The sequence below is a fragment of the Hyperolius riggenbachi genome, chromosome 9, assembly GCF_040937935.1.
Source record: "Hyperolius riggenbachi isolate aHypRig1 chromosome 9, aHypRig1.pri, whole genome shotgun sequence".
Lineage (NCBI taxonomy): Eukaryota > Metazoa > Chordata > Amphibia > Anura > Hyperoliidae > Hyperolius > Hyperolius riggenbachi.
The window spans coordinates 57,030,770-57,042,922 of NC_090654.1; the positions used below are offsets into that span (position 1 = coordinate 57,030,770).

Sequence of the window (12,153 nt, forward strand, 5' to 3'; positions counted from 1 at the left end):
ACGTACACACGATTCCACGGTATCTGCCACCACCACTGGTATGGGCCAGTGGACCCGATTTACTGACTGACTAGTCCTGCGAATAAAACGGTTAAACACACGGTATTCTGTCTAGCCAACAACAAACAAACAGTAGCGTATCTTCAGAGACCCGGGATCAGTTCTGTGTGTGCTGATAAGCAGGGTAGCGGAACAGTGAATGACTTGGAGGAAGTCTTTTATTCACAGCAATATAAATAATTAATATATACAGACAATTATTAAAATCAACAATTATTAAAACAGTAATAGCCAGTATAAAAAATAAAAGAAGGGAGAAAAATACTTAGTTCCTGGAAAGATGTCCTTTTTGTGGGAAAAATCAGAGTTCTCGGTTTCAATCAAAGTTCAGAGTTCAGACCAGGTGGATGCCAGCATATCCTCAAGCTGGCACCGATGAGTTCAAGATGTTTTCAGGGTGGAGGACTCAAGCCCGCCTGCTGGCTCTGTGCTTTTTGATGAAGCTGGTTTGGGGGTGTGGCAATGCCGGCCCCCTCTGAGCTACCAGCAAATGACAGTTCATTCCCTCTGAGAGATTTTAGAGCTAAACTTATGAATTGCTGTAACTCCTGAACCATACACGTTACATTTAGGGGGGTAACAGCTTCATACTTGGAGGAAAATACAGATTAATATGATATCCGACATGGCTAGTGCAGCAGATCAGGGTCCTGGGTAGATTCATACCTGGGTTGTAGGGGCCCCGGGCCCCTCTCGACTGGTATCAAGAGATCCAGCATGACCCTACGGATCCAATGATACCGCTCTCATAACCACCCTATTTATTGTATTCTGTAAATGGGCAAAAGATTATATAGTACATTCATTTCTTCCTGCTAAGGCTGGAGTCAGCCTGACTGGAGTCCAGCTGTGTCTGTTTCTTGGGATCTCCGTCTATGAAAGGCCCTGTTGGCTCCTTCAATTAACATCTGAATGTGAGATCAGCTTAGACAAACTTTGAGTTTACACCTCTGGCTTAATCAGCAGTCACAGGGCCAGTCTTCCTGCCAGCTGCTAGCAGGGGGAAAAAAAACTTCCTATTTAAAAAAAACCCGGAATGTCAATCTCTAAATCGCTGGCCTGACTACCATCCAGGGCGATCGGCGCAATAAACCGATTGCGTTCTAGTTTCTCACGGCTGTTCCGTGACAGTTTTCTTATTCATAAAACAACATTCCCCAGTTCCCATGGCTCTTATTTGGTACATCTGCCACACAAAGGAAGTTGCAGGGCATGCTGGGTTTTTTTTTTTTTTTTTGCTTCTTTACTTTCCCCTCAGACTTAACTAATGCAGCCTGATTGGCTGAAGCCTCTTTCCCTCCTATTTCCCCCTCCTACACCTCTGTTTCTCTCTGATTGGCCAATATTTCTCATGCTGAGACAATGCACTTTCTATTGCAGAGCTGGGTGGGAGTGCCTGAAGACTTGGAGGAGGGCGGGCAATGCACACACAATCAGGCAGAGAAGAGTAAGGGAGGAAATTACATCAGGATTGGCTACAAAATAGACCCAGTTAAGATGGAGAATTCTAAGAAGGATTTTCTCTTTTTTTTTCTATACAAAAATGCATATCTACAAAAATCAAAATGTGGACAGTGCAATACATATGTTATGCAAGTAGAGCAAGTATTTATCTACTTACCGGTAATCCAGAGTCGGTCGGGAGGCCTGGAATCCAGACAGACAGCAGCTGCAGCCAAGGGGTACAGATTGTACAGATTTACCAAATCTATGTAGCATAAGGGTCAACAGATTAAAAATACTTGGAAAAGATTGTTTTGATAAGCTTTATACTTCTTTATACTACATATAAGTGGTAAGATTGAACAATCAGTAATGTATCATGTGTGGTCGGTTTAAAAAAAAAAAAAGTTTAATTTTGAAAACAAATTTCCAGGAGTAAATCTACCTTACGTATCTTTTAGTTCCTGTTCGCTGTCTGGGCTCCCTGCCTCAGTGTGCAGTATATAGCAGCCCTATTCAGTGTCAATGAATTGGGTGCCTCTGTCCACCGCTTCAAAATTAATCCAGGTTATTTACATATATCCAGGCACATCGCCTCTAGTTAGGACATTAAATAAATTATTAGGGAAAGGGAGGTGCTGAAGGGGATGCGGCTAGAAACAGAAAAAATCAATTAACCCTTCGCACACTCACATGCAAATGTTCAAACAAATGCATTCACAGATTTACTCATCCAGGCACAACTGTTATCCCTACAGCTAAATTAAAAGCCAGGGTTTTAGTTCACAGAAGAATGCATTCTTATGCTTAGTCACCTATACTGCGCAGAAGTACCCAGGTAAACATAGGTGTCCTAACTCTGGCCCTGTAACATGCATAGTGCAGACATGCAAACACAATCATTGCATCAAACCTATCAATGGATTGGGAGCACACATCCTAACTTCCTCTCCTGGGAAAGACAGTGCATCTTACCAATCGCACAAGGGAGCTAACATTATGTGTCCATGTGCACCATGCGCATACACCAGCATAAGCTGTCTGCATGCTGACAAACATACAGGGGAAGGGGGAGTGCACCGAATTGGACCCTAGCCACAGGGGTCAATGATAAGAATAAACATACATATATCCAGGCACATCGCCTCTAGTTAGGACATTAAATAAATTATTAGGGAAAGGGAGGTGCTGAAGGGGGTGTGGCTAGAAACAGAAAAAATCAATTAACCCTTCGCACACTCACATGCAAATGTTCAAACAAATGCATTCACAGATTTACTCATCCAGGCACAACTGTTATCCCTACAGCTAAATTAAAAGCCAGGGTTTTAGTTCACAGAAGAATGCATTCTTATGCTTAGTCACCTATACTGCGCAGAAGTACCCAGGTAAACATAGGTGTCCTAACTCTGGCCCTGTAACATGCATAGTGCAGACATGCAAACACAATCATTGCATCAAACCTATCAATGGATTGGGAGCACACATCCTAACTTCCTCTCCTGGGAAAGACCGTGCATCTTACCAATCGCACAAGGGAGCTAACATTATGTGTCCATGTGCACCATGCGCATACACCAGCATAAGCTGTCTGCATGCTGACAAACATACAGGGGAAGGGGGAGTGCACCGAATTGGACCCTAGCCACAGGGGTCAATGATAAGAATAAACATACATATATCCAGGCACATCGCCTCTAGTTAGGACATTAAATAAATTATTAGGGAAAGGGAGGTGCTGAAGGGGGTGTGGCTAGAAACAGAAAAAATCAATTAACCCTTCGCACACTCACATGCAAATGTTCAAACAAATGCATTCACAGATTTACTCATCCAGGCACAACTGTTATCCCTACAGCTAAATTAAAAGCCAGGGTTTTAGTTCACAGAAGAATGCATTCTTATGCTTAGACACCTATGTTTACCTGGGTACTTCTGCGCAGTATAGGTGATTAAGCATAAGAATGCATTCTTGTGTGAACTAAAACCCTGGCTTTTAATTTAGCTGTAGGGATAACAGTTGTGCCTGGATGAGTGAATCTGTGAATGCAATTGTTTGAACATTTGCATGTGAGTGTGCGAAGGGTTAATAGATTTTTGCTGTTTTCTAGCCACACCCCCTTCAGCACCTCCCTTTCCCTAATAATAATTTATTTAATGTCCTAACTAGAGGCGATGTGCCTGGATATATGTATGTTTATTCTTATCATTGACCCCTGTGGCTAGGGTCCAATTCGGTGCACTCCCCCTTCCCCTGTATGTTTGTCAGCATGCAGACAGCTTATGCTGGTGTATGCGCATGGTGCACATGGACACATAATGTTAGCTCCCTTGTGCGATTGGTAAGATGCACTGTCTTTCCCAGGAGAGGAAGTTAGGATGTGTGCCCCCAATCCATTGATAGGTTTGATGCAATGATTGTGTTTGCATGTCTGCACTATGCATGTTACAGGGCCAGAGTTAGGACACCTATGTTTACCTGGGTACTTCTGCGCAGTATAGGTGACTAAGCATAAGAATGCATTCTTCTGTAAACTAAAACCCTGGCTTTTAATTTAGCTGTAGGGATAACAGTTGTGCCTGGATGAGTAAATCTGTGAATGCATTTGTTTGAACATTTGCATGTGAGTGTGCGAAGGGTTAATTGATTTTTTTCTGTTTCTAGCCACACCCCCTTCAGCACCTCCCTGTCCCTAATAATTTATTTAATGTCCTAACTAGAGGCGATGTGCCTGGATATATGTATGTTTATTCTTATCATTGACCCCTGTGGCTAGGGTCCAATTCGGTGCACTCCCCCTTCCCCTGTATGTTTGTCAGCATGCAGACAGCTTATGCTGGTGTATGCGCATGGTGCACATGGACACATAATGTTAGCTCCCTTGTGCGATTGGTAAGATGCACTGTCTTTCCCAGGAGAGGAAGTTAGGATGTGTGCTCCCAATCCATTGATAGGTTTGATGCAATGATTGTGTTTGCATGTCTGCACTATGCATGTTACAGGGCCAGAGTTAGGACACCTATGTTTACCTGGGTACTTCTGCGCAGTATAGGTGACTAAGCATAAGAATGCATTCTTCTGTGAACTAAAACCCTGGCTTTTAATTTAGCTGTAGGGATAACAGTTGTGCCTGGATGAGTAAATCTGTGAATGCATTTGTTTGAACATTTTGCATGTGAGTGTGCGAAGGGTTAATTGATTTTTTCAGGTTATTTACTTATTTTTTGCGACAATTACTGGCAGTGTAAATGGCGCTGTTTGAATGAAGGGGGTCCCCAGGGAAAGAGGACAGTGTGCAAGGACCTCAACTCTTTAGCAGCCAATTTATGTAGAGACTTGCAAGTACTCCAGGCCAATTTATTTTAGCACATTTCTTTGTCTTTGTTACATTTTTTTGCTTCTAATTAGTATTGCTGTAATGTGTATTTACAGGCATTTGTCACTATGGGGCAGTGTGAGACAATAACAGACAAGATAACTCTATTGAAGCTGCTAATGGGTTACTGGGCGTTACAATGCATGCTCAGTTCTATTTGAAGAGAGGTGAATGCAGGTTTCTCCTGTAGTGCAATAATATTTGACACATATACAGATCATTGGCAGCTGTGACGTTTGGACTTTTTACAGAATGTTCGTTTTTGTTATTCCATTTCAGATCTTGACCGATTGGCAAGACAAGAAAGGAGACCGGAGGTTTATGAAGTTGGGGAAGGAGCAGGAACCGGGCACACCTGTCAAACATAAACCCAAGAAACCAAAACTAGAGGGGAAAGGAAGTCATGCGTCGGGACAAGGACCAGGAAGGCCCAAGTCTAGGAACATACAGCCAAAGATCCAGGAATATGAGTTCACAGATGATCCGGTGGATGTCCCACGAATTCCTAAAAACGATGCCCCAAACAGGTATGCCTCCCCATTCACCTGTGATCGTCACAGGACCACTGTAGACAAGTCTCTATACCATATGGTATAAGCCACTGTCAAAATAGGTGCATGCTGGGAGCTGTAGTCCGTACATGTCCCCGGCAGAAGATGTACTCACACCTATGTACTACATATCCCAGAATACATTGCGGCATGCATCTCCTGGCATGGCACAGGCGGAATATTTCAACTGCGGCTGCTCCAGGCAATGATGGGGTTTTCCACATGGTTGGGGGGCTATTGGAGCAGCCCCCCAGGTAAGCAATGGCACTTCCCCTAACCAGGGCTGTGGAGTCGGTCCAAAAATCCACCGACTCCGACTCCTCAGTTTAGGATTCCACCGACTCCGACTCCACGACTCCGACTCCTCTAATTTGCATATTACAATTTTGTTGATTAAAAGTATGTAACATGAAATTCGTCTCTTAACTGCCAACGCTTAGGAATTTTACAAGACAACTGAAGTGAGAAGGATATGTAGACTACTATATTTATTCCCTTTAGACTAAAACTAGTCCTTGGTAAGAGTACTTGTAAAAGGTACAAACCGGAACAAAGAACATCTATCAGGCCCTAGGCAATGTAAGTGTGGGTACATGTAAGAATGATGTGCAGGTACTCTGCAGGGGAATGAGGAGATTGTAAACAGACCTCTGTGTTCAATGTGAACAGCATTCTCAGTGGATTCCCTGCAGCTCTGTGGGGAGTGCATATGTAGAGTATACTACTACTGTGTAACAAAGTAAACCTGAGACAGATGAAATTAAAGTTTTATACATACCTGGGGCTTCCTCCAGCTGCCTTCAGGATAATCAGTCCCTCGTTGTCCTCCTCCACCACCTGGATCTTCTGCTACGAGTCCAGGTACTTGAGCCAGTCAGGCGTAGTGCGCATGCACACACTCCGCCGCCAGGAGCATACTACACCTTTGCAGCACTATTGCGCAGGTGCAGAATGTTCCTGGCTGTGGGAGCGGCATGCGGCCGGACAGCGCTGACTGGCTGAATTACCAGGACTCATAGCAGAAGATCCGGGTGGTGGAGGACAGTGAGGGACTGATTAGCCTGAAGGGGGCTGGAGGAAGCCCCAGGTATGTATAACAGTTTACTTTTCATCCGTCTCAGTTACCCTTTAATTTGTAGTCACCAAACCAAATTTTAATAACATATCAAATTATTTGATTTCATCAGCAAAGGGAGTGCATACATTTGCATAAATCAGCATCAATGCAGAATTATTTCCATCTCGTTGACCATCTCTATTAGTGACACGGCTACACATCAGGCTTTATTCTTACAGCATAGATGTTATTTAGTATATATGTTACGGCCAGAACCCGAAGTGTGGCCACTTCTAGTTCTGGCCGGCCACTTCGGGTTCTGGCCGGCCAATATGCGAAGTGGCCGCAGCGCTGCGGCCAATGTGAGAAATGGAATGTTTACAGCCGTCTCGCCCGGCCAAATTGATGACAAACTTGCTTAATTTTAATGAAATGTAGCCGGCGGCAATGTCATAGAATAGATGAAGCCGCCGGCTTTCGCGCACTGCCTCTCCCCGATCCCCCCCTCCCTCCTCTCGCCGCCTCCCATTACAATACGTAGCAGCCGGGCGGGGACATGCAGCCGGAGAGTCGTTCGTCGCAGCAGGGGCAGCAGAGCGGGGGAGGCTGCAGACATCGCTTCTGCCAGCACCCGCTCTGCAGGAACGGCAGGATTCCCCTGCCGCGACGAACGACTCTCCGGCTGCATGTCCCCGCCGGCTGCTATGTATTGTAATGGGAGGCGGGGAGAGGAGGGAGGGTGGATCGGGGAGAGGCAGTGCGCGAAAGCCGGCGGCTTCATCTATGACATTGCCGCCGGCTACATTTCATTAAAATTAAGCAAGTTTGTCATCAATTTGGCCGCGGCGAGACGGCGTCAACAAAACATTTCTCACATTGGCCGCAGCGCTGCGGCCACTTCGCGCATTGGCCGGCCAGAACCCGAAGTGGCCGGCCAGAACTAGAAGTGGCCACACTTCGGGTTCTGGCCGTAACATATATAAGAGATTCCTGTGTACACATCATATATACAGTCACAATCAGATATGTATATCTGACCTTAAAAATACGGGGACTGCTTTATTGAAGCAGCATTTCATTTTTGTGGACTAAGCACAGCTATTACTGTATATATACATTATTTTTAATGACTATTATCTGAGAAATAGAACATTTTATCATATTTTCTATTTTAATTACAGTTACAAATTCATTAGGAGTCGGAGTCGGTGCATTTTTTCCCGACTCCGACTCCAGGCACCCAAAATTGCCCGACTCCACGACTCCGACTCCACGACTCCGACTCCGACTCCACAGCCCTGCCCCTAACCTGCATTTTGAATAAAATAATTCTTAGCATAATGTACCACCCAAAGAAAGCCTAATTGGTGGCGGAGAAAACAAGGTATAGATCATTTTGTGGTAAGTAGTGATAAAGTTATTGGGGAATGAATGGGAGAAGCGCTGAAATGTGAAAATGCCTCTCGACCATAAGGTGAAAACAAACCGCGGGCTGAAATGGTTAAAGCTAATGGGAACCCATATTTAAATTAAAAAGAAAGTCAGATACTCTCCTAAGGAGAGGGAGGCTCTGGGTCCCATAGAGCTTTCCCTCTCCTCTCCCGGTCCTCGTCATTGCGTTGGCTCTCCCGTAGTGGTATTCAACCGTTTCGGTCAAATACAGCTGTTCCCCCGCCGAAGGGAGGCTTCGGAAATGCTTCGGGAGCCCGCGTGCTCCCAAAGGCTCTACACTGCGCACGCGTGCCCTTTATGACGCACTCGCGTGAGACCAACTGCCTTCGGGAGGACTCGGCTCCCGCAGACTTCCGAAGTCCCCAGGGCGGCGGATGCGAACGGGGGAGCCAGCGCAGCACCAAGGGCACCGGGAGAGGAGAGGGAAGGCTCATTAGGACCAAGCCTTCCCTCTCATTAGGTGAGTATCTGACTTTTTTTTATTTAAATATGGGGTCACATTACCTTTAAGTCAGATCAACATTTTCGGTGTTGTCAATTCGATAAACGGTTAGCAGTTCAACAATTGTTTTTAACCACTCAATTTGAATTGCGTAGATGCAGTTGTCTTATCGATTTTAAAAATGTTGTTGATGGATTGCAGCTAAATCATGTGTGTAGCTAGGATAAGCCCTGCAGTATTGCAGGTATTTGCTCAGACCTTGTCTCATGTCATCTTTCAGATTCTGGGCCTCCGTAGAACCGTATTGCGCTGATATAACTTCAGAAGAGATCAAAGTGCTGGAAGACCTCCTCAAAACTCCGGAAGACGAAGCTGACTACTACAAAGTAGGCCTGCAAATGATTTCAGCACAAAATAAAGGAACAGTTGTATAGCACGCAGTTGAGTTTGGTGCTGTGATTAGTGTAATGATGCAGACTTATAAATAATAAGCCATATATTTGCTGGTGTCACCAGGGGCGAGCCTGGGGTGCCTGGCACCTGGGTGCAAGATTTTCTCTGGCGCCTATGGGAGTGGTTAAATTTACCGCGCCCAACCACATAACCATTCACCTCTTTCCGCATGCATGTGATACCCCATTCCTACCCCTCTTCCATGGGTTTGCTCCTGGCTGGCTTTGGCTTCCTGCGAGTCTGCTAGTCTCTGGACTGACTCAGGCTGAGAGGCTCTGCGAGTGCGACGCAGTCACACACTGCGTATTTATGGCTGCCTGCGGCCACCCTACTCTCGCTGTCGTAGGCTCCTCCCCCCGCCAAGCCCAAGCGTGAGGTGGGCTGCCTGTATCTTTCCCGTTGCGCCGCGCAGCCTGCCAGTGTTGCCAACCTTTCACGTTATTTTTTTACTGACAAATACCTAAAAATTTACTGACAAAAGATTATTTTTACTGACAAAATTTCCCCACTAAATGCACATAAGAGACAGCTTTTCCCCATGTAAATGCACATAACAAGAGACAGCTTTTCCCCATGTAAATGCACATAACAAGAGACAGCTTTTCCCCATGTAAATGCACATAAGAGACCGCTTTTCACCAGCAAATGCACATAACAAGAGACCGCTTTTCACCAGCGAATGCACATAACAAGAGACCGCTTTTCACCAGCAAATGCACATAACAAGAGACCGCTTTTCACCAGCAAATGCACATAACAAGAGACCGCTTTTGAGAGGGGGAGCGGAGGAGGGAGCGGCGGCGGCGGGGCGCGCTCCTGTCACTCACTAGCTATCCTGGGCACAGATACCACCTGGCTACCTATAAATGCACATAAGAGACCGCTTTTCACCAGCAAATGCACATAACAAGAGACCGCTTTTCACCAGCGAATGCACATAACAAGAGACCGCTTTTCACCAGCAAATGCACATAACAAGAGACCGCTTTTCACCAGCGAATGCACATAACAAGAGACCGCTTTTCACCAGCAAATGCACATAACAAGAGACCGCTTTTCACCAGCAAATGCACATAATAAGACAGCTTTTCACCAGCAAATGCACATAAGAAGACAGCTTTTCACCAGCAAATGCACATAAGAAGACAGCTTTTCACCAGCAAATGCACATAAGAGAGATTTTCACCAGTAAATGCACATAATGACAAACAGACAGTGTCCCCAGAATATATAGCCAGGGATATATGTCCCCAGGATAGGTAGCCAGGGGGTATATGCGTCCAGGATAGGTAGCCAGGCGGTATATGCGCCCAGGATAGGTAGCCAGGGGGTATACGCGCCCAGGATAGGTAGCCAGGGGGTATATGCGCCCAGGATAGGTAGCCACGTGGTATATGCGCCCAGGATAGGTAGCCAGGGGGTATATGCGCCCAGGATAGGTAGCCAGGGGGTATATGCGCCCAGGATAGGTAGCCAGGGGGTATGTGCGCCCAGGATAGGTAGCCAGGGGGTATGTGCGCCCAGGATAGGTAGCCAGGGGGTATGTGCGCCCAGGATAGGTAGCCAGGTGGTATCTGTGCCCAGGATAGGTAGCCTGGGGGTATGTGCGCCCAGGATAGGTAGCCAGGGGGTATGTGCGCCCAGGATAGGTAGCCAGGTGGTATCTGCGCCCAGGATAGGTAGCCAGGTGGTATCTGCGCCCAGGATAGGTAGCCAGGTGGTATCTGTGCCCAGGATAGGTAGCCAGGTGGTATCTGTGCCCAGGATAGGTAGCCAGGGGGTATGTGCGCCCAGGATAGGTAGCCAGGTGGTATCTGTGCCCAGGATAGGTAGCCAGGTGGTATCTGTGCCCAGGATAGGTAGCCAGGTGGTATCTGTGCCCAGGATAGGTAGCCAGGGGGTATGTGCACCCAGGATAGGTAGCCAGGTGGTATCTGTGCCCAGGATAGGTAGCCAGGGGGTATGTGCGCCCAGGATAGGTAGCCAGGGGGTATGTGCGCCCAGGATAGGTAGCCAGGGGGTATGTGCGCCCAGGATAGGTAGCCAGGGGGTATGTGCGCCCAGGATAGGTAGCCAGGGGGTATGTGCGCCCAGGATAGGTAGCCAGGTGGTATCTGTGCCCAGGATAGGTAGCCAGGTGGTATCTGCGCCCAGGATAGGTAGCCAGGTGGTATCTGTGCCCAGGATAGGTAGCCAGGTGGTATCTGTGCCCAGGATAGGTAGCCAGGGGGTATGTGCGCCCAGGATAGGTAGCCAGGTGGTATCTGTGCCCAGGATAGCTAGTGAGTGACAGGAGCGCGCCCCGCCGCAGCCGCTCCCTCCTCCGCTCCCCCCTCACCTTTCAGCAGCCCTTAGTCAGACCTCAATCAGCGGGCGACCCGACCAGGAAAAGGGCGCCGGACGCACCCGCTCTATATGCGGAAGTGATGTCACTTCCGCATATCAGTGCGGCGTGCTAGGTCCTAGCGCCTGCCCGCCTGATCGAGGTCTGACGCGGCGGCTAGAGGGAGGGAGCTTGAAGCGGCGGCGGCGGCCACAGGGGGAGAGCGGGGCCGGGCGGCGCCTCTCAGAGGCAGGCGCCTGGGTGCCTTGCACCCGCAGCACCCGCCCAGGCTCGGCCCTGGGTGTCACCACCTATTAACCGCTTTGGACCTTTGTAATTGAAATCTACGCTGTGTTTGGACCTGTTATCCCTGCCAGGGTGTAGATTTCAATTACCGCGCTGAACGCTACTGCTGATCGCGCCACTTTCCTGTCATTGCAGCCCACTCCCCCTACTGGTGGTATGACTGCAGAGCTCCTTGAGCCGACCAGGAGCCGATTTCTTTGACTCCTGACGCTGTGATCACTCTGGCTCTCAGTGATCACACGGTCAGGAGCCAATGAAATCGGCTCACAGAGCTCTGCATTCATACCGACAGCAGAACAAGTGGGCTGCAGCGACGGGAGAGCGGAGAGATAGATGGGTCAGTGTGGCCAGACATTAGTGAGCCCCGTTTTTTGGGGTTTTTTTTAACCAAAAAGCCTCTGGTCCTTAAGGGGCCAGAGAGTACTATGAAGGAAGGGGTTAAAGGATTACTATTGCGAAAAATGTTAAATACCTACATATAAAATGTACATTTCTGCAACAGTAAGATGCACTATAAATAATTTTTTTCCTGTGTTGCTGTCACTTATAATAGCCGTAAATATCATAGAGATCTGACCAGTCTTGGACTATTCCATCTCCTCTGGGAGATTCTTAATATTACATTTATTTTTATTTTTTTATTACAAAAGTACTCCCAGAAAAGGATCTATACAAATATGTTAGCCAGC

The 12,153-nt window shown here is 47.2% G+C and overlaps 1 protein-coding gene across 4 annotated transcripts in view; it reads left to right on the forward strand.

The window, feature by feature from the left end:
- Positions 1-12,153, forward strand: part of TADA3 (transcriptional adaptor 3) — a 40,342-nt gene that overhangs the window by 9,867 nt on the left and 18,322 nt on the right. For all 4 annotated transcript variants that reach the window (XM_068252819.1, XM_068252818.1, XM_068252816.1 and 1 more), the window contains exons 3-4: positions 5,160-5,407; positions 8,663-8,768. In XM_068252819.1, the coding sequence (XP_068108920.1) occupies positions 5,160-5,407; positions 8,663-8,768 (354 nt within the window). The remainder of the gene's footprint in view (positions 1-5,159; positions 5,408-8,662; positions 8,769-12,153) is intronic.